The 23,302-nt window shown below is 41.1% G+C and overlaps 1 protein-coding gene across 1 annotated transcript; it reads left to right on the forward strand.

Annotated features, from left to right (window-relative positions):
• The first annotated feature begins 227 nt into the window (after positions 1–227).
• Positions 228–22,619, forward strand: LOC130179481 (unconventional myosin-VIIa-like). Its single transcript, XM_056392486.1, has 49 exons — positions 228–895; positions 1,156–1,257; positions 1,382–1,534; positions 2,927–2,995; positions 3,090–3,205; positions 3,342–3,469; positions 3,609–3,751; positions 4,038–4,151; positions 4,259–4,412; positions 5,701–5,777; positions 5,867–5,986; positions 6,260–6,402; positions 6,484–6,694; positions 6,773–6,908; positions 6,999–7,165; positions 7,470–7,610; positions 8,736–8,894; positions 9,115–9,207; positions 9,537–9,631; positions 9,866–9,938; positions 10,073–10,174; positions 10,458–10,574; positions 10,690–10,956; positions 11,059–11,325; positions 11,408–11,563; positions 12,053–12,121; positions 12,222–12,346; positions 12,662–12,788; positions 13,175–13,294; positions 13,557–13,730; positions 13,860–14,087; positions 15,204–15,371; positions 15,535–15,652; positions 15,826–15,952; positions 16,053–16,204; positions 16,359–16,540; positions 17,019–17,128; positions 17,334–17,488; positions 17,701–17,854; positions 17,967–18,122; positions 19,196–19,301; positions 19,936–20,049; positions 20,315–20,405; positions 20,485–20,591; positions 20,700–20,885; positions 21,033–21,149; positions 21,235–21,318; positions 21,510–21,629; positions 21,811–22,619. Exons 1-49 carry the CDS (start codon positions 884–886, stop codon positions 21,901–21,903), a joined length of 6,498 nt encoding a protein of 2,165 aa, XP_056248461.1. The 5' UTR covers positions 228–883; the 3' UTR covers positions 21,904–22,619.
• The last annotated feature ends 683 nt before the right edge of the window (positions 22,620–23,302 follow it).

Genomic DNA, 23,302 nt, shown 5'->3' on the forward strand with positions numbered 1-23,302 from the left:
ACCTTAAATGATAACAACCATACAGAGATGATTAAGTCTCTTGGGCTGTAAATCTGGTCCTCCCTCGATTCAAATCTCATATTTACATCTTTATTGCAGAGAGAGTCTGTGAGATGCTCCACAGTGTCTCTTCTGACTAACAGCCACGGTCCAAAGGCTGCATGAAAATACATTACAACAATCACCTGGTGAATCTTCCTCAAGTTCATTCATATAAAGTGTTGTTTAATATATATGGATGTGCTCAAAAATAGTTTCAGAGGATTGTGTTGCAGATTTGCTGAGCAGCACAAAAGTCCAGTACTATAGATACAGATACAAGCTATAGCAGTAAAACTTTTATTACATAACAAATATATTATTATAATCCTAATATGGAAGAGCTCAAAACAGATCAATGTGGCCAAGAAGACACTCCCAGAATGACAAGACAGATATTCACCTCTACGTGTGTGTGCTCAGTTTCTCTTCCTATTCGGTTCAAAGTCAAAGTGCCATAAAATCGGTGTCATTCGTAGGAGAGTCGTGTTTCGTTCTTCACACTGAGACAGATTCAAGACGGCGTCGAGACAAACTGCAGCTCCTTGGCTCCTGGAAGATTACGGAGTGAATGAAGATCTCTTTTAAAAGGTTTGTTAGTTAGACCTCTTGACTGTTTTTTATCTATGTTACATTAAAAGCTGTTATTCTGTGACCTATGTGCACCTTAACCTGTGGCACTGAGTGACCTTTAACAACGCAACAAAGAGAAAAACCTTTATTTTTAAGTTGTCATAATGATGATGAGCATAAAGTGTCGTTTGGAGGCATTCATTTTTTGGGGGGGGAAAAACTCATCATATGGATTTCTTTGTTTAGGCAGTAAGAAAGCTGAAAATCGGTGATGCTGAGAAAGGTAAGGGTGAGGAGGAAAAGTCCCTCAGTACCTACTGTGGAGTGACAAGAATTGTTTTATATTGATTAGAATATTACTTACCAGAAAACACTGTCATTCATTCGTTCCTGGAACTAGTCAAAGTCACAGTTCCCTGCAGTTCATTCAAGGAAATACTGTAAACTAATAAAAGTAATCCCATCATAAATTCTGTGTTCTGGAGGACAATGAAGAAATATCAGTGGCTTCATTCATATATTTACTGTGTTTTGTGTTTTCAGGGGGAGTGTGTGTGGGTGGACTCTGATATCGGGGTACCCATTGGTGCCAGGGTCAAAGTAACAACAGCTGGTCAGCGGTTACTGGTGGACGATGAGGGAAAGGTAAACACCTTTTGCTGAATGAAACGGTTCAAGTGTTGCTTATATCGAGCATCATTTAAAAACTGTTTTGGCCTGGGATACAACTAAACACTGCGATTTGATTTCTCACTTTGACCTCTCCCAGGAGCAGAGTCTGTCCCAGGAGCAGGAGGTCTCGCTCAGGATCATGCACCCTACGTCAGTGGAGGGTGTGGATGACATGATCAAACTGGGTGACATGACCGAGGCCGGCCTCCTCCGAAACCTGCTGCTCCGACACAAACAAGGACTCATCTATGTAAGACACATCTGTAACACACACGGACACACACACACACTGTAAAATATATTCCTCTGGCCTACTGCTGAGTCCTGGAATCTGAAAAACCTTTTGCATGTCTTGCTGTTACTGACAATATTTTCATTTCTATACTATATATATATTCAATATATATACACATGTTAACGCAACTACTTTATATTTCATTAATTTAATAAAAGATTGCATGTGGCATGCACAAAAGTTTGGGCACTTCTCTTTGGCAAATATCACAGCTTGCAAATGTTTGTTTTGTGTTGAGTCTTTCTGCTCTTGATTTAGGGATTTTCACATCGCTCTTCCTGCAGATCTTTCCAAGTTCTGAGATATTTTAAGTTCAGGTCTTGCAGTGAGGGCCGTTCCAAAAGATTAAGCTTGTGTTTCCTGAAGTAGTTCCTGGTAGATTTAGAGTTTTTCTTGGCTCACTGACGTGTCGTAAAAGCCAGCCTGTTTTCAGTTTCACTTTCTGGCGGACTGCAGGTCACTTGCATTCAGAATTTGCTGGTATTTAGTGGAATCTATTCTTTCTTCTAGCTGCGACACAACCCCAAAGCAGAATATTTCATATTAATATTTTTTTCTCCAACCGCACCTCTGGTGATTGTGGCCGACAAGCTCAGTTTTATCTTCCTTTGTCCCCAGCGCTTGTTACCCGAATGACTCTGGTTCATCCAGATGTTGCGTTGCTTTAGACTTTTGTGAGGAGGCAGCAGGTAATGTTTCCCTCTGATGACTCTTCCATGTAGACCCAGTTTGTGCACCGATGCTGCACAGTGGGACGGTGCACCACCACTGCTGTGTCAGCTGAACCTTCCTGCAGCTCCTCTGCAGTCGTATGGGGGTGTTTGTTTTGCCTTTCTCCCCAGCAGACATGCAGTTTTATCTCTTAATCTTCAAGATGTTGTCTTTACTTCCACAGTTCCCCTCAACTGCCATTTCAGGCGGTGGAAATTTCGAGCTGATATCTTCTTATAGCCTCTCCTGCTTTGGAGACCACTGAGGAACATTTACACGATTTTTTTTTTTTTTACCTCGCACAGAAAATATTTGTTGTGTAGCAGTTTATCTTAAATCATGGGAACATGTGTTTTGACAAAAACAAATTTCAGGTCAAACTCATCGTCGAAAGCTCTGGAAAAAGCTTGTTAGAAGACCTTCGGTTAAGATCAATCTGAGACAATCTGAGTAAATGAAAACAAAATGACCTGCATGACCAGATACCACAAGGGATAAGTGAGGAAATAGGAATGAATCTGAGTGAAATGACCCTTTTAGAAACAATATGGCTGTAGAACTTAACATGAGGCTGATGGAAATGATTTTAACCAGACTTAACTGTCTTGTTCAGCAATGTTTTTGATGTGTTTGTAGACCTTCACGGGCTCGGTGCTGGTTGCAGTGAACCCGTACCAGGACTTTCCTTTATATTCAGCTGACCAGGTGAGACCCGCTTGAACTAGCATACATCATACAAGTACAAGCCGAATCTCTGGCAGGGATGTGTTTCACGTGTGCGCTCTTGTTCTCCCTTCAGGTGAAGTTGTACCATGGTCGAAAGCTCGGGGAACTCCCGCCACACATCTTCGCCATTGCTGAGTCCTGCTACTTCAACATGACACGAAATCTCAGGAACCAGTGCTGTATCATCAGGTCAGGACAAATTACTCACTGGAAAAGTCAGCATGGACTCTGAGCTGCTGCCCGCAGACAGCCCCGAGTACAATACATGTTGTTGGGTGACACTTTTTTTCGATCACTGAATCATTTACTTTTGCTTTAATCTCAGCGGGGAGTCAGGAGCAGGGAAGACGGAGAGCACCAAGCTGATCCTGCAGTACCTGGCAGCGATCAGCGGGGAGCTCTCTGAACAGGGGATTGAACAACAGATCCTGGAGTCCAACCCAATACTAGAAGGTAAAATTATACTTCAACTGACCATTAAAACCTAGCAAAACACACTTAGAAAAGAGCCCATAATATATAAATAGATTGTTTTATTTGTTGAATCCAGTAATGGCACACGCACACCAATCTCTGTTCTGTTTAATTAAAGCCTTTGGAAATGCTAAAACAATCCGCAACGACAACTCCAGTCGCTTTGGGAAATATTTGGAGATCTTCTTCAATAAGGACGGAGTGATCGAGGGTGCTCGTGTGCAGCAGTATCTCCTGGAGAAGTCTCGTGTCTGCCATCAGGTGAGACAGCTCTATCCAAACAAACCTGGCTCTTATCTCTCCACAGGGCAGGTCTTTACTGTAAACTTGTAAAAGCATAGTACACTATCTGTAGTAGGTGTTGTTATATAAACATGCTATCAGTGTTAACCATGGCATCAGACTCCCACTGGCCTATAGACAAAACAACCTGCCGGGTCAATGTATTGAGAAGGAAAAATACAGACGCCATGTGAAACAGTACTTGCTAATTACTCAGTTAATGTGTTTGTTAGAATAATATTTAATTCTGATTCCACCACCTCAGGCACTGGAGGAGCGAAACTACCACATCTTTCACTGCATGCTGGCAGGAATCACAGCAGAGGAGAAGAAAACTCTGAAGCTCCGAGACGCTAAGGAATACAAATTCCTTACTAAGGTATTATAATACCTGCCTGAAGCTCATTTTGTCACATTAACCAAACAAATTTCACATGGTCCACATATTGTAAACAACCCAAACCTCCCCTCCTATGTTCGTCCCAGGGAAACTGTATCGTGTGCGACGGCAGGGACGATGCCAAAGACTACAGTCGCATTCGCTCTGCCATGAGAATCCTGACCTTCTCAGAAAACCAGTGTCAGGAAATCTTCAAGCTGCTGGCAGCGATATTACACCTGGGAAACATCTGCTTCGAGGGTGAGTGTACGCATTTTGTATAGTTTGCGCATATGTTTTATTTATTTAATGTCAAGACACCGACAACAAAACTGATGATAGAAGAGAGGCAGTATGCATGCAAGATGATAACACAACTATACTCTAATCCTAACTTATGATTGAATATATATATAAAGCAAGTAAACACACAGTAATGAGCTACAGTGCAAAATATAATTGGTTTAACCAAGCAGTTATTCGATTCAGCCAATCATGTGGCAGCAGTACAATGGACGAAATCATGCAGATACAGGTCAGGAGCTTCAGTTAATGGTCACATCAAACAACAGATTGGACAAAGATGTGATTTCAGTGTCACTGCGGCATGATCGTTGGTGTCAGACTGGCTGATTAGAGTTTTCCTGAAACTGCTGATCTCCTGGGATTTTCAACCATCTGTAGAGTTTTACTCCAAACAAAAAAACATCCAGTGAGCAGCACTTCTGCAGATGGAAATACCGTGTTGACGTGAGAAGTCAGAGGAGAAATGGTCAGACCGGTTGGAGATGACAAGTTGAAGACTGGAAAAATGTGGTCTGGTCAATCTGGATTTGTGCTGAGGCAGATGGTAGGATCAGAATCCATGGACTCAACCTGCCTTTGCTTCAACAGTCCAGGCTGCTGGTGGTGGTGTGATGGTGTGAGGAATGTTTTCTTGTCACACTTTCAGCCCCTTTATACCGAACAGTCATGGTCTGAATGTCACAGCCTATCTGAGTATTGTTGCTGACCATGTGCGTCCCATTGTGGCCACGGTTTACCTTCTTCTAATGGCTACTTCCACCATGATAACGCTCCATGTCGCAAAGCAAACGTCGTCTCAAACTGGTTTCATGAACATGACAGTGAGTTCGGTGAACTCCCCAGTCTCCAGACCTGAATCCAGTAGACAAACCTTTGGGATCTGGTAGAGCAGGAGATTGGCAGCATGAATGTGCAGAAATGATGTGATGCAGTCCCGTCAGCATGGAGCAGAGTCTCAAAGGAGGATTTCCAACATATCATGGAATCCAAACCACGAAGAAAGGCTGATTTGAGAGCAAAGGGAGGTCCTACCCAGTATTAGTATGTGTTCGCTGTAGCACATTAGCATCAAATGTAAATACTGAATTAAAGCACAAGTATCTGAAAATTGTTCAGTACTTAGTTACATTTCTACTACACATCCAAACACATTGACTATGCAAAGATCATTATAATATAATTTTCTTAGGATTGGCTTTTGTAACAAAATGAACTATTATGTTGGATCTTGTGTTCCCATCAGCCACCACTCAAAACAACCTGGAAACCAGTGATGTCAGCAAGTCGGAACATTTCAGCATGGCAGCATCTCTACTGGAGGTGGGTTTCCTCATCTATCAATAGATCATTTGTTCTTCAGCATTAAATAACATAACATTTTTTTTTTTTGGCGTCTCCGCTCCCTGCAGGTGAAGAAGTCTTCTCTGGCGACTAGTTTGACCCACCGTTCCTTTATGACCAACAGAGAGAGGGTGACCAAACCCCTCAGCTCTGAACAGGCTGCCGGCAGTAGAGACGCCTTCGTCAAGGTAATTAAACTGAGCCAGTGACAGTAAATCAGTACATTTCATATTTCCTTATTGGATCATGACCTGACCACATGGAATAAAGATTACCTTATAAATGTTGATAGCTGTATTACATAGTACAAGGAAGTGTCCCAGTTCAACAGGATGAAGTGATTTTTCACACGGGATTCAGGAATCTGAACCATTCAGTTGGTTCCTTATTTAAAATTCCCCAGTTTAGTTTGACTGATTTCTGGAGCTCAGGAGACTGAATTAATGTGTCTCAACTCTCAGGCGATCTACAACAAGCTGTTCATATGGATCGTCGAGAAAATCAACAGTGTTATCTATAAGAAGTTGACCAACAGCCCCAAGTCTTCCTACCTGTCCATCGGCCTGCTGGATATCTTTGGCTTTGAGAACTTCACCACAAACAGGTGCGGACACGTCTTCACACACTAAGTGTATCACAACTCTACAGCTACTTAAACCTGAAGTATCATCCTGTCATTTCACAGTTTTGAGCAGCTGTGCATTAACTTTGCCAACGAGAAGCTCCAGCAGTTCTTTGTGGGTCACATCTTCAAGCTAGAGCAGGAGGAGTACCTGAAAGAGGATATTGTGTGGAGTAACATCGACTTCTGTGACAATCAAAACATCTTGGACCTTCTGGCTGGGAAATCCTGCAACCTGCTGGCTCTCATTGATGAGGAGAGCAATTTTCCAAAGGTAGCGTCATAGTGTGGTCTTGATTAGTGTTTATCCTTTTACTGTAAAATCTTCTAACGGAAATCTGGTGGTTTACAGGGCTCAGATATCACTATGCTGAACAAGATGAACCAGCAACACAGCGGGAACAAGACCTACATCGCCTCAAAGAGTGAATATGACACAAGCTTTGGGATTCAACACTATGCAGGCGTGGTTTACTATGACTCCACAGGTATACACAAACGATTTGCAATTAGTCCTAAACTAAAGATTAAAATGCTCTACTGTCAGATACTCAGTAATTTTCTTTTCTTTGGTGAAGGGTTCCTGGAAAAGAACAGAGACGCCGTCAGTTTTGACATGATCAAGACGGTTGAACTGTCCACCAATAAGCTACTTCATCAGATATTTGAGAGTGAGCTTTCAACCAATGGCACGAAGATTACAAACAACAAGAGGGTCATCATGACACCCAAGAGCTCTCTACGGGTATGAACTATAATGTCATTTTGTTTCGTACTGCCACATACATCGTCTTTTCTCAAGTGAAATATCATTTACGTGAGGAAGTAATTTCACTAGTTTCAAATGTAGCAAAACAATCTCGCCTCAGTTGCAGATTTTTCACTTTTTCATACAGAAAACAAGATTTTAAGATGCAATTTTAGATTTATTTTCTGTCTACCTTGACATCCAGTGGACAATGCATCGATGACAACACTGGTGTCAGAGTTGTCACTGTGTCGCTGCATGGCCATGGTGAGTTTTTGTTTTCTCTCTATCATCCGTGCAGGCCCAGGCTGACAAACGTAAACAAGTGCCGACGCTGAGCGGTCAGTTCCGTCAGTCTCTGGACTCCCTCATGAAGGCTCTGTCCACCTGCCAGCCTTTCTTCATCCGCTGCTTCAAACCCAACAATGACAAGCAGTCTAAGGTGAATGACACACGAGCAACTGCTGCAGTGTGGCTGTCCACAGTAACACACGATGGTTAAACTTAACTGTATCACTGAGCAATTATGTACAATAAACAAATTAGATGAAGATAAACTCCATTTGATGCAAAAGTGCACTCATGCCAATTAAGATTTCCCCTAAATCCTGTTGTTTCCTGAAATAATGATAACGTTGCTATGGTTACATCTCCGTCACCTGCATTTGTTAAGAGGACGATAAAGTAAATTTTCCAATCAGACTTCCGCCCCTTCCACCATCTGCCCTTGCACTGGATAAACAACCACATCTTCCTGTTATGTGCCATAAACCAATAGAGCAAATTTCCTGGGAAGTATAACCAGTTCAGACTCAGTGTAAAGTTACTGTATAATTTATCTTTGTTCACTATTATATACACATATATACACAGTATATATAGTAATGCTAGCGGTGTGGCTCTGGCGTTGTCAGTCGGTCCACCTCTTTGATCCAGACTGAAATATCTCAAAAATTATCCAATGGATCGCCATGAAATTTTGTACAGACATCTGTGATCCCCAGAGGATGAACCCCATTTCTACTACTACCACTACTACTGTTCCCCTGAGGCTTCCTACAGCCCCACCAGTAGGTTGATATAAATTTACTACTGGATGAAGTGGCACATTATTTTGAACAGACATCGTGGTTCCCAGAGGATGAATCCTAATGACCTCGGTGATCCCCTGACTTTTCCCCACCATTTCACCATCATGAGTTCTCGACAGATATTGGACGGACTGTCATAAACCATTAATACACATGTTCATGTTCCCCCCAGGATGACTTGTAATACTTTAACTTGACATCTTGCGCCATCATCTGTTGTACCATTTAGTGCTGTTAGCATGCTAACATGAAAAACCAAGTGGGTGAACATGGTAAACATTGTGCCAAACATTAGCATGCTAGTATTGTCAGGTTAGCATGCTGCTCAGGTTAAGTTATGCTCTTGTCTGATGATAATATAACAATAAAACTAACGAAATGGTGGGTTTGAAGTAACTGTGCTGTTACTGTGAGGGAAGAGGTCAACAATGCTCCTCAGGCCCACAATCCACAACCACTGCTCTGTTCTCCTCTAGGTGTTTGACAGAGAGCTGTGTATGCGTCAGCTGAGATACTCCGGCATGATGGACACCATCCGCATCCGGAATCTGGGATATCCAATTCGCCACACCTTTCAGGAATTCCTGAAGCGCTACAGGGTGCTCCTGAAGACGACTGTCTGTGACCCCAAAACTGTTAGTCATTATGTACTCCTGTTGATGATTATATCTCACATTGACTGCTGGTTTCGTAATACCACTGCCATATTTGTGGAGCTTGAATATTATTGCAACAGTATGCATCACTGCGATGGCCAGATGGATAAATAACTTCCTCTTGTTTTCCCCCTTGAGGAATTTGGACTGTCGTTAGACTTCCTTCAGCACTCAGATAAAGGCTTTATTGTTTCTCCAGGAGACAGCTGCTGCCTGTTGTGAAGCCATCTGCAAGACAGTGATTAAAGGGGAGCACGAGTGGAAAATAGGCAGCACCAAGATTTTCCTGAAGGTGCAGAAAACTTATGATTCAAACCATGTTGTACCAAGACACAAGATGTAATGACGCAACAGGACATCACTGCAGTAAACAGTATTAGCTGGCACTGGTGAAGTAGCATCAGTATCATGAATCAGACCAGCTTCTAGCATGTTGTTGACATTAGTCTCTCTCTTTTGTGATTTATGCACTGTACAGTTATTACACTATGCTGCAGTTGACTATGATCTACTTATGAGACTTGGATGACTTAATCTTGGAACATTGTGGCATCTGATTGTGAGGATATCCTGGACAAATCAGGAAATAGTAATTAGTCTTTTTTTTTCATGCCACTTCAGGATGCTCATGACGCCATCCTGGAACGACTGAGGGAACAAGAACTCAGCAGGATAGCTGTTGTGATCCAGAGGGTCGTGCTCGGACACAAAGACAGGTGCAGTTTCTGAGACGAGTAAAGAGGAAGTGAGATCACTAAGTGAAAATTGAAAGAGGTCATGAGTATGGTTCACATTACCTCAACCTGTAATAACAAAGATGTGCATTACTGTTATTAGTGGCATATGTTGCAAAAACCAAAGAATAAGACATGGACAGTGGTTTGTTGTTGAATATGTTTATTTTTTTAATCTATTTATTCCTCAAAGGCTTTGCTTTACCTCTTTTCTAGAAAGTCTTTCCTGAAGAAGCGAAGGGCAGCTGTGTTGCTGCAGAAGAACTGGAGAGCTTACAGAGAACAGAAGGTGTGAAGAAAAGTCTGATGCTTAATAATGTTTTATAAAACTCAGAGTGTGTGTGTTTATCTAATATAACTTATTAGAGACTTATCTCAGGTCTGGTGACTTTATTCTTTATCTCCACTCTTGCTCTAAACTAGCTCAAGCGCGGCTATGAGCGGCTGACATCAAAGATCCGCGGCCGGAAACAACAGTTTGCGTACATAAGACAGAGAGAAGCAGCGATCACCATACAGACACAGGTATGTAGTGCAGACACTAGTTTAACTTTAACATATAATGTGTCTGTTCATTTTTAAATGTCCCCGGTTAAAAGTTAAATGTATTATATTACAATAAATGTTTAATATATTTTACATTTTTTTACAGTGCAGTGGGAATGCATTTTTACTTTTATATGTTTAAATGTATTTTACATTTGTTCTGCTTATTATTATAGAGAAGGAAAACCTACTGTTCACTAGGTCAGTTTGCATCATAAATAGATTAATGATCAGATAATTAATGAGTGCTGATTAACTGTAGGTACGAGGCTACCAGATGAGGAAGCGCTGGAAGCAGAAGAGAGAGGCAGTCATACTGCTGCAGGCTCACACCAGAGGAGTCCTGGCCAGAAGAGCAACTCACAAGATGACGAATGATGTAAGTGCTGAAAGTCCTGAAACTAGAAATGCTGTGAAATGATGACTGTCAATGAATGAGTGTATTCTGAATATGAACTCTTTTCTCTTTCTCTCTCCTCACAAACCCTTCACAGGCCTTCACCGCACGCCTGGAGAAAGAGAAGCAGGAGCAAATAGCCTTGACGCTTCAGCGTGGACTGGAGGGACTTGTCACCCAGTCTGAGGAGGAGGAGCCGGAGCCGGAGCCGGAGCCGGAGCTGGAGCTGGAGCTGGAGCTGGAGCCGGAGCTGGAGTCAGTCACTGAACAGGAACAGGATTCAGAGGAGAACTCGTTTGAACTCCAGCCAGAACCTGCTGTGAAAGTGGTGAAACAAAAAACTAGTCGAACAGACGAATTTGAGGTGACAGTTCTGTTATGTAATCTGCTAAATTAACATTAATAAATGTCCCACATTTTATCTTACAGTTTTAATTTACTGAACAAACCTGTGATTTTTATTCAGACTGTGAAGAAGAGACAGGTCATTCCAGAGCCAGCTGAGGAAACCTCTTTAGACACCTCAGGGTCGGATTCAGAAATCATCGCTCCAAAGTCAACCACCCCTACCTCATCGCTGGAAGAGGAAGATGACGAGTTTGATGACGAGGGCGACAAGTTTTCATTCTCCAATTTCAGCATCATTCACTTCCAGGGCGACGCTACTCACATGCACATCACCCAGAGACTGAGGCAGCCCCTTCTGCAACACGACGATGAGGGTGACGCACTGGTAAGAGGAGATAAAAGATTAAAGACAGGTAGCTTTTCTTCTTTCTGTCAGCTCCAAAACTTTCTAACTCATTCTCCCCCAGGCCTGTCTGACTGTGTGGTGGATTATTCTACGGTTCATGGAGGACATACCAGAACCAAAATTTCTGGACGCAACATCTCTAGCATCCAGCACCATCTCGCGTCAGCTGCCTCACAGGCAGGGCAGGAGGCTGAGCAACCTGGTGGGACTTGACCAGGTAAAGGAGTCTGAATATTACATGTCAAGAGACAGAATAACACCACATTTCACTGCCACACAGGATTAAAGGTGGTTAACAATAGATGCCGTAATAAATAATGAGTCTTTACTGACCATTTCAATTACATGGGTTTTGTTTTTTTATATAGAGTGAAAATAATCAAAAGTATTAAAGTACTGACGCAGCATCTGAACCATGGGGGACTAAACCACGCCACAGAAAATAATGATAGAAATTGAACATGTTTGCCTAATTAGGTAGAAACCCTTCAGAGCAGCATTATAATCATCATAATTAGCATTATAATCAATTGTTAAAAGCTACCTGTGAACAAAGAGTGCTACAGTACAGTGACAAACCAAAATTACTGACCTAATTTTATTGCAAGCAGCTTCTTTTCTGCTGCTGCATAATATAGAAGAACAGCTTGAGAGTCAAACATGAGTCATCAGTCTTCCCTCTAATTATCATGTCTTCTCTCGACAGAAAATACTGAGGAAGAACAAGAAAAAGCTCGGGGGTGGAACCAGAAGAGCTTCTGCGATCCCTGAGGAGGTCAGCACTAATAATGCTACAGCACTAATGACGCTACGATATTTATTATTCAGTCTGTGTGTCGTACGCTAATCGTTCTTATTGTTGTCATCTTAACCAGCCTGAGAACTTGACAGAAGACGAGGACGTTTTGATTGGAGAAGGTCCGACTCTGGATCGGCCTCTTTCATCGCTGGAGAAACTGCACATTATCACTGGATACGCTCTGTCCAGACGAGACATACGGTAAAACTGGAGCCATTATTCACATGGGAAAAACAGACATAGATGCACCTGTCTGTGAACAGTGGAGATTCACTGTACCAAGCATTTGTATTAGAAAAGTCAGGCTGAAAATTTAAATCACATAAAGATAATGCTTTTATTTTGAACGTAGCTTTAAAACATTTGCATTATATTATTCCAGGCTTTGTTTGTAATAAACAATTTAACGTGTCTATAAATAGTTTCAACCACTTTTTATACACTTTGTAAATCTCATTACATTCATTGTTCTTCTTCTTCTTCTTCTGTATCTATCTTTATCACGGTTCTTTCTAGGGATGAGATTTACTGCCAGATCTGTAAGCAGCTGGTGAACAACAAGAACAGGAAGAGCCGTATGCAAGGCTGGACCCTCCTCTCCATCTGTCTTGGGATCTTCCCTCCAACAGACCAGTTCATGCAGGTCAGTCAGCAGCAAGTCATCCAGTAATAAAGCATTTCTGATGTAACCAGACCTGTTTTCCTGTTGCCTGCGCGGTGGAACATGGAGAAAAACATCGTTTTTAAGGGGCAGCATTCTGTTAGTAAATGTCGATGAGTCACTGTCAGTGGTCACTTCTGCTTTTTTTGGGAAACTAATGAGAAAATGATGATAAACACTGTTACTTCACCCAGCAGGTCCCGCCCACCTGGTGTATAGATACAGTCAAAGTACTAAAGTTAGAAGAAAATTAGGAAAATTACACTTTTTTGATTCTTCATCAGGTGCAGAATCAAAAGAGGATGATATACATATTATAAAGCACATATCATCATGCTTGCCCTGTTCTTTTCTACCCTGTTCCACAGTATTTGGAGAGTTTTTTCCACAGAGGACCAATTGGTTATGAAGTATATTGCGCTGAGCGGCTGCGTCGTACAAAAGCCAATGGAGAAAGAAAAGAGTTGCCCTGTTGGATAGAGCTACAGGTAAAATAAAAAACAAACCCAGTTTTATTTTTGTTTTGTTGTTGTTATGGCTTTTTTTTTGTCAGCGTCCTCTCTTCTTGGCACTGACAGTAATTTTTTGGCCAGGTTTATTGTTCGATTATCTGTGATCATTGTATGTCTGATTTACAAGTGTTGTGACAAATAAGCAGAATCCTTCACTTCAGGAAGCTATGAAATTCCTAATTATTCGATTGTTTTCTTGATCTCAAGCCAGTCTCGTCTTCCTTCTCTCCACTGACAGGCTGCCAAATCCAAGGAGCCCATCGACGTGTCTGTGACTCTGATGGACGGCCGTACCGTCAGTCTACATCTGGAGTCAGCGTCCACCTCCGCTGAAGTCTGTCAAACTGTGGCTGATAAGACAGATCTCAAGGACACCTATGGATTCTCTCTGTACATCAGCCTCTTTGATAAGGTCAGCTTTACTCACACAGTTACAAAAACAAAAAAACAGAACTCTTACATTTTGTTTAATATGTTCGATAATGTTTCATACTGTAGAGAACCACATTCATTCAAACCCTGTTGTGTCTTTCATCTCCAGATGTGGTCTCTGGGCAGCTGTGGGAGACATGTGTTGGATGCGGTGTCTCAGTGTGAGCAAGAGATGAAGCGGCAGGGCAAAGAGGAGAAGGACGCCCCCTGGAGTCTCTCTCTCCGCAAGGAACTGTTCACACCCTGGCATGACTGCTCAGTGGACCCGATCAGCACAGACCTGATTTACAGGCAGGTCATGAAGGGAATTAAGTCGGGAGAGTACACCAGTGACAAGGTGAGGCTCCGCAGTGAAACATATTATTTATACCATATACTATACCATCACAATTTAATTCCTAATGTTATAAGCTAAAGGACAAATGTGAAAGAAAAGTATTGCAAGATAAATGGTGAAGTTGCATCACCAAAAGGCCAGATATCAAAAAATGATATTAAATCCAATCCAGTTCTTCCTATTCGCAGTCCAAATTTACTGAGCAGCCCGCTCGCAATGGTCTCGACTCTGGTTCAACAGGTTGGTTAAGGCCAGAAAAACTGAGCAGTGGCTCATGGGTAATCGGTTTTGCTTGCACTTTGAAACTTAGAAGCGGCTATAGTGAATATTTTTATATTAAAAATGGGTCAAATTATTATGTGTAATGTTAACGAGATCACTCGTGATGAATTATTACCCAACTCTACATCTCCCCTCAGCTCGCCAGAGCATTTTAGCTTCTTTTAGCTCATTGTTTTCATTTAATGTCTCACAACTGTCTCAGCAGCATTGTTTGTAACAGTCATGGGAAGCTGTTTTGAGTGAAAGGGCTCTGATAAACCTACTGTATGCTAGCTGCTCAGCTTCAAATGACAGACGGAGTTAGTGACTCACTTGTCAACATAGTGGAAGATTTAGCAGCTAAAGAGCCAGATATTTCCCTCAGGTGTTGCTGAGCTGCAGGTATAATGGAAGTAGTGTGTATATTAGATTTACATTTGTCAGAAACATAACTCCAAATGAATGCTGATGTTGCTCCTTATCTGCTGAATGTGTAGATAAGCAACTGTTAGCTAACATGGTGATAATATGTGAGTGATGTGATCACAGCACAGAAAATGTCCTTTTGCCTCGCTAACAAAGTGAAAGAGTGAACCTTGCCCTGAACCTGTTACAACTTCTCACACTCACACTGTTCCCAAGGTTAACATATAGTTTATTAAAACAATAAGACAAGGCAAGTTTGGATCCACGAGTTGGGATCCACTGAGATGACCATGTAGTAGTTATCAGTGTTTTGGGGAACACCTTTCCTATTGTATCTTGTTACATGATATTTAGATCTAATCCAAATCAACAAAAATAATAAACCAGTTTATATGAATTGTGCCTAATGCACATGTATTTAACTCTTAGGAGGATGAATATGTCCAGCTGGCAACCAGGCATTATTACATCAGGTTCGGCTCTGCATACAACAAAGAGAACGTCCGGCACGTGGTTGAGGAGTGCATCACCACCCAACTTATTGAGAACAAATCTATGACCAAATGGATCCAACTCATCAGCGCTGCACTTTTACAGGTACAGTGCACTGCAGTCAAACAGAGGGACAAAAGGATGTATGTGTTTTATAAATATGGCTAGAGCTTGAAACATTGTTAGTTGTTGTGTTCTGTCTGTGTCGTATGAGCACAATAAAGGTGAGGCACGTCCAGATAAATCTTAACACGCTGATCTGTCACAGGGTTCTTACGCCAGTGGGAGGCAGAGCACAGAAAGCGTTAAAGGGGAGTTGGTCGACAGCGCCCAAGAAAAATGGCCGCTCCACTTCTCCAAGTTTTATGAAGTAACAATGATGTCAGGTTAGTCTATGTGAAATATGTACTGTATGTTCTACTGTATGTGAAAAACGTTTGGTATATTCCTGTAAAGTACCTGTGTAAAAATATTCCTCTTTGAACTTGGATATCCAGTCAGAATCTGAGAAACGACAACCCTGCTCCTGAAACACTGGTATTCCCACATCTGTTTGCAGGACCTCCTTTGCCCAAAAGCAGGTTTGTTGTGGCTGTAAACTCGAAAGGCATCTTCTTCATGGATGGAAGAGAAAAGAAACTTCTTGAGATTCTTTACCTAGAAGTGAAGGACGTCAGCAAGATGAGGTATTTTACTCCGTGGCAAAGCATTTTGAATTGTGTTTTTAAAACAATCGTAGAAACAAAACTCTAATATTTAAAATCTGTCTATTGACGCCCATATCAGTGGCCAGTCAGTGACTTTGGCCACACTCCAAGGAGACTTTGTCCTGAAGTGTGGAGAAGCTGTGGACCTGGCTGCACTTATAGAGTATAACCTTGAAGGGCTGAGACAGCACTCGGTGTATGCAGTGGCTCAGCAGGATACCAGTAAACCAGGTGCGAGTTCGCTGCATGTTTAGGATACTAAGCTCACACACAACTGCACATAGGACGGCATAAACACATATAAAAATGCATCTTTTGTATACCGAGCACATGGAGAAAAGAACGTATACCAAACATGCCTCTCTGTGTGTCTCTGCTCCATCAGATGACCCCATGTTCCTGGTTTGTAAACGAGGCGACCTGCTGCTGGTAGAAAAAGACGAGGATTATTCTCATGAGGAGAGCTGGATCAAAGCATCTAACCAGCGGACTGGTAGCAGCGGTGTAGTCTACAAGGATACAATCCAGTTTCTGCCAACTCTCACCAGTCCCACTGAAGAAGTGCTGGTAGAGTTTCCTTTACATCTCATGCTTTTGAGTTTTCTTTTATTTGGTAACATGTTTTATAAGAGGAGTAGGAGACACAAAGAAATGGGACAGATGATGTGATCATAAACAGAATACAAACATTACAACAGAGTGAATGTGAAGTATTTTTGGTATATACTGTAAATAAAGATGAGCAGGTAAATGATGTGATACACTGTATATAGTAAATTATAAACAACAACAGGTTAGGTGGTCCATATCTACACCATATATGATTATTGTCTGTAAATGCAATTGTTCTTAATGTAATACATAAACAATTAAAATGGCAAATGTGAAAATTTACAACAATATAAATTCTATGCATCAAATCAACAGTCAATTCAAGACAGCAGGATTGTGAGCTTCCAGCACTATGCAGCAGTGGATCCATGTGCATGATGATTCATATGAGCCCCCCTTGTGGTGTAAACTGATAAACTGATAAATCTTTCAGGAGCTGCTCGGTCCAGGCTCGAAGAAACATTCACCCGCACAAAGCAACACGCAGAGAGAAGAATCAGTGGCTCCTGCCTCTTTGAAAGAGTTTGCACTTGAGAACTTCAGGTAATAACATTTTATGAGTAACTTTACAATCTGGGATTTTAAACTGTTGACTATTGAACTCTAGATTTGGTTGTTAGTGCAGATGAAACAGCAGTTTTCCTGAGCGTGTTTCAACTAACACATCAGGCAATTTAACGTGACTGTAAAAACACTCAAGAAACTAATTTTGTTGATCTGCTCACACTGTGGTTCCTGCCTCGCACAGGCCTGCAGGTAAAGATGTGGGTCGACAGGGTGCGTCCAAAGGGGTCAGCAGGGAGAAGCTGTGGGTTTGTTCCAGAGAACCTCTCAAGCAGCCGCTGATGAAGAGTCTGGTCCGCAACTCTGACCTCAGCTCCCTGGCCTGCAACGCCTTCACTGATATCCTTTGAGTAAATGTGTTCCTGTTTCAGGTGGAGCAGTTTTGGGGGTTTGTTTCACACGTTTGTTGCATTAGAGGATACTGAAATACTTTATCTATGTTGTTCACCAAGAACCTGTCTGTATGATATAGGTAAAGAGACCCTGTGTGATAGACAGATCCTAGTCTAGAGTTAATACAGTTCGTGTGAGTCCTTGACCCAGGCTGCTACCTATCCTGAAGTACATGGGCGACTACCCCATCAAACACGCTCGCAGCCCTATAGAGCTGACTGACCAGATCTTTGCTCCGGCCACCCAGCATGAAGCCCTGCAGGATGAGATCTACTGCCAGATTATGAGACAGATGACCAGCAACAACAACAGGTGCTTCCTCAGGCTGCATTTCTGTATCTTAAAGGATTCAAAGAAAAGACAAAAGACAAAATATTCACTCCTCTATGCATTCTCTCCTCTCTCTCTCGCCCCCCATTCTCAGGTTGAGCATGGAGCGTGGGTGGCAGCTGATGTGGCTGTGTACAGGCTTGTTCACGCCCAGTCAGAATTTGATCAAATTCACTAAGCGCTTCCTGGAGTCACGGCCCAGAGACCTGCTGGCTGCCGTTTGCCTGCAGAGGCTGCATGGGATGTGCAGGTCAGACACAAACGAAAAATCATAGATCACATAGTGATCAACGTCCTGTAGGAGATGTTGGTTTTCTGGGCGTTAAGTCAAACATATGAAATGCAGTTTAGAAAATTCAAGACGTATTGGAGAAATTACATTTAGAGGGGATGACAAGTTTGTAAAAAAAAGAAAGAAAATACTCCTATAATATTCTATATCAGGAATATAAAGGCTGAGTAACTGAAATCACATCTAACACCAAAACTGAAACATTAATAGTCCATATGTAGGTAATAATGGTCCCATTGAACTGACTAGATTGTACTAAAATGTATCTTTTTACTCTTTTAATCGAGAATGTAAAAAAGTGTATAATTGCACTTAAAGTTAAGATACAAAGATGTCCTGACTTTTAGTCCTTAGTATTGATCAAACACACAAAAAACACTGGGTCTGCAGGTGTTGGAAAATCTTAAAAAACACTGAATGTATTTAAATATATTTCCTTTAGCTGTAACATGTTTTCGTATCTGATTTCTGTCAGGAGACATTAAACACCTCAAAAGTAACAGTGGGATTGTTGTGATAATTAATTTGTGCTGCAGGAGTTTCAGTCAGCGCCATCAGACCTGCAGCAAACACTGTCACTGTTTTGTGAACCCTGCAAAGACCTTCATAATGCTACTTGATAGCACCTTTCATTAGCTATCATTGGGGTTATCTTGTCATACCAGAGCCTAAGAAGACATTATACAGCTGTTTCACAAGTTAAATGTGTCATTTGTAACTACAATTCATGTGTAAAACTGTTGAAGTTAAAATATTCTCTGTGATACAGTCAGACAAATTATTATTTTTCCAGTTTGAATCCCGGCAGCAGCTGAATCCTTCATTGTGACTTGTAATTTAAATACCACTGAATTTATAGCACTGAAATATTTTAAAATGAAAACCATCTATCTGAATTCACTTGGTCTGAATTTCTCTCCCTGAAATTTTAAGTAGTCAACTTGAAGTTGTGCAAATTTTAGTTTCAGGTTATGTGTAATATTTAGGGTGTGTATGTAATATTAATTTATCTGAGTGCTTTGTGTCCTCAGTAAGGAGCCCAGGAAGCTTCCTCCCCATCTGGTAGAGGTGGACGCCATCCAACAGAACAGCACCATGATCTTCCATAAAGTCCATTTCCCAAATGACACAAGTGAAGTAAGACACAACACTCTGCTCTTAACACTGAGAAAACATGTCCATTAGTCTGCAGACTCTCAGCGCTGTTTTAGCTCTTTGACAATTGATTATGACACTGATATTAACAGGCAAGACTTCTCTCTGCTCACTAATGGAAGGAAGCTGGAACTGCTTCTCACTTTGCATTTTGTTTTTTCTCATTTTCATCCCTAGTTCTGTCTTTTTTTGGTCATTCTGTTATTGTGTCCTTCATTCTGTTATTTGTCATTAGTATCCATCCAATATCTATATTTAAACATAAGAAAAAACCCATTTACTCCATGTTATTGTTTTTAACCTTAGGATCCAATTGTTTTTCCAAATTAATTAGGAATAATTCAACATTTTGGGGTCACTCTTTAGATGAGAAGCTCAACTCTACTCTCAAATATGCCAGTGCTATATATAAAATATGAACCTGTAGCTAGCAGCAGGCTAGCTTAGCTTAGCATAAAGACTGGAACATATTCACCACGCAGACATGGGAGTGGTATCAATCTTCTTCTGGAAAAGACAGCGAATATGTGAATTTCCCAAAATATCAAACTGCTTCTTTAAGTTGGATTTCATCAGACATTATATTTTGATCACTTGCTCTTCTTGTGTGGTGCAGATATTTGAGGTAACATCGACAACCACAATGAGAGACCTGTGTTCTAGTGTTGCCTCTCATCTCAATCTGAGCTCAGCGGAGGGATATGGCTTCTACCTGAAAACACCAAACAAGGTGGGGTTGATATTCCTGTTCCTAAGAGTTGGTTCCATTTTGATGTGACAGAAGAGATGATTTGCATGCAGCTTTAAGTGATATTTTGTGGTTTGGTTTCCATAAATAAAATTACAAATTTTCATGTAGGAACAAACAGATGAGACATTTAGGTCATACATTTTAATATCTCCTCCACTCGTAATTTTAAAATCATTTTCACAAATACTAATTGGGATATCCAAGGCCTAACATATATGTGTTATAATTATTTTTTTATTCTTAGATAACGAGCTTGGATGAGCAGAAATATTTCTTTGACAGTTTAAGGCAGACTTCAGACGCCCCAAAGAAAGAAAGAAAACGAGTGAAAGAAGGTAATGCATCATACTAACACCGTCAGTTTTTTATATGCCAGTGCATTTTCATATTTATAATTCAGGGTTTGTTTCCCAGGCAACCATGCCAATGTTCCCTACCTGGTGATCTTTAAGAGGAAGCTGTGGTTTAACGTGAGCCCCGGGAAAGACCTGGTCGCAGACCTCACCTTCCATTTCCCACAGGTACAGTATTCAATTCACAACCGCACACACTCCTCATCGTGCTGGTGGCTTTTTACTCATTTACATAGAATCGTCATGATGCAGTTTCTCCGCTCTGCTTCCATGTAGGAGCTGCCTAAGTACCTGCGAGGATACCACAGTTACACCAAAGAGGACATGATCAACCTGGGTGGGCTTCTGTTCAGATGCAACGTGGATTCAGACAGGTCGCAGTTTGTCATGATCCCCAAGATGCTGAGGGAGCTGGTTCCTGCTGACCAAATAAAAATCATGTCTGCTGAAGAGTGGAAGAAGGTAAAGGAAGAAATGTACATGTGTTGATTTTTCTTTCATATAAAAATAGAAAAGGATGTTTGGCAGCAGGAGCAGGAGAGAGCTGGCTCATACGTGACTGTTTCCAGTGTGAGGGATTTTCACTGAGTATTTTTCTCCTACTTGCAGCACATCATCTCCTCCTACAGCAAGCAGAGTGGCATCACGGTGCAGGAGGCTAAAATCGCCTTCCTGAGAGCCATTTCAAGTTGGCCGACCTTCGGCTGTGCCTTCTTTGAAGTTAAAGTGAGTTATCAGGATGAATTGAAAGCAAAGTTGGCAGGCAACGAACAGGAAACTGTTGTCATATTATCTATGATTTCATTTGCAGCAAACTTGTGAATCTAGCTACCCAAACCCAGTTTTGATTGCTATCAGCAAGCAGGGTGTCAGCTTAATAGACCCAAAGAGCAAGGTATGTACAATAAGCCTTTTATAAAATATATGTACTCGTTTTCTTATTAGTATCAATATACATTCAGTCTTATAAAGGATTTTATTTCACTCTGTTATTCTGGTTTAGTCTGTCACATTTCAGTGGGTTGTTTTTATCAGTAACAAATCATTACATCTTGATGAAGCTTAAGCATAGTGTCAATCTTATAGGAGCTGCTGATCATGCACCCGTTCAGCCGCATCACCGACTACCACAGCACAGGCAACTTCTTCGAGATGACCATCGGCACCCTGTTGAGGGGGTTCAACTTCGTCTGTGAAACCTCACAGGTGAGGGGCCGGCCTTTTGAATTTCATTGGATATATTGTCGAAATATTAATCGTAGAAGAAGCTGATACATGTTATTGTATAAATCGGTCTGTCCGCAGGTGTTAATGTAGCCATTAGAGAGTGGTGATTTTGAAATGAAACGTTTTTTCTGATAAAGACCTCCATTTCCTCCTCTTTCAGGCCGACACAATGGAAGACCTTCTCAGATCGTACGTCAGCATGTACGAGAGGCACAAACAGGCCTTTCGTCCGAAGAACCACATGTTTTCCTGAGCCTTCGAGGACAAGTATAGACCGAACTGCTGAGAGTTATGTGCACGCATAATTGATTTCTTTATATCCATATATTTGCATGCTTTAAAAGACAAAATTTGTCAAAAAGATATTTATTGATAACTATTGCAGTCACTGAAAACCAGATGCGTCGTCCTGCTACATCATTTTGTCATTTCAGCTGCACTAGATTAAGCCCTTGTTTTTGCTTTAATTTGATGCTTTCATATATTTGAATGTTGTGAATTACTGTTTTACTTTTCCTGATTCTCATTTTTTCATGTTTTATTACACAGTCTCATCACCCTGAAATTAAACAGTTTAAATCCAAGGAAACACTCTTTTCCTTTATTTTTTCTTGTGGCAGTACAATGAGGGTTTTACACATGTTGTTATTCAGTGGACCTACAGTATTCTGCACACTGTACACATGTAGTTCCAAATAACAACAACATAATTTTGAATGTTTGTATGTATGTATTTATGATTTTATTATTGTAAGCAATTGCGAGAACTGTGTACATTTCTTATTTTTCGCTGAGCAAGTTCAGCTACAATAATGATTAGATAATAATGTTTAGAATATTTATAATTAATGTCTGTTAATGAGTCTCTTAAATAATGTAAATATATTCATACACATATCTGAAAAGAACGTGAATATGTATTTTGGTGTACATACAGTATATCATTTAATAAAAAATAATTCATAATAATGAGCAAAAACGAGTTTTGATGTTTGATTGATGTTGGATGGTGGATGTTTGAAAGGGGCCTGGTATGTTCTGAGACTTTCCCTACAGCCCCAGTATGGGTCATGCCAAACTGAATGTTAATGTTTGTAATATTGTCTTGTGTTGTTTCACACAGTGGAGCTGTCACCTCTCTGGTAAAATGTTCAGGAAAAGGCAACAGCAAACAAAGAAATGAGACCAGTGGAGCGTAAGTGATTTTCACAGCAGCATTCTGACATGTTATGCAGGAACCACACAGGTTTGATTAATAACATGAATTATGGCTGCATTCCCTTTAGCTGTGCCTCTTCCAGGTTCTGTACATGCCGGCATGTGCTTACTGGGACACCCGAATGGAGCCATGATTACTGTGATTAATGGCAGGTCACAATGTCAGCTGTCTGCTGTGAGGAAGGCCGATTAAGCCTGAGATGACGGGGGGATGAAAACAGTAAAAATAAATACTTACATTTATAGTATTAAAATCATATTCAAGTAACATGCTGTAACATGCTGCTCCCTGCCGACTACCATTAGATCATCAGTGAGTTCTTGCAGTTCGTTTGTGCAGTGAATCAGATACTTTTGACTCTGAATAAGAATGACTAATTGGATTCACTGTGTTTTCTCACTTGCACCTGAATGTGCTTTGGTCAGTTGAAAAA

The sequence above is a fragment of the Seriola aureovittata genome, chromosome 12 (assembly GCF_021018895.1).
Source record: "Seriola aureovittata isolate HTS-2021-v1 ecotype China chromosome 12, ASM2101889v1, whole genome shotgun sequence".
Classification (NCBI taxonomy): Eukaryota; Metazoa; Chordata; class Actinopteri; order Carangiformes; family Carangidae; genus Seriola; species Seriola aureovittata.

Excerpts from the sequence above, each read along its gene's own strand:
- LOC130179481 (XM_056392486.1), top strand. Across the intron at positions 9,632-9,865 it reads GTGCTCGGACACAAAGACAG|AAAGTCTTTCCTGAAGAAGC; the intron begins GTGCAGTTTCTG and ends CCTCTTTTCTAG. Across the intron at positions 21,319-21,509 it reads TAATAGACCCAAAGAGCAAG|GAGCTGCTGATCATGCACCC; the intron begins GTATGTACAATA and ends TCAATCTTATAG.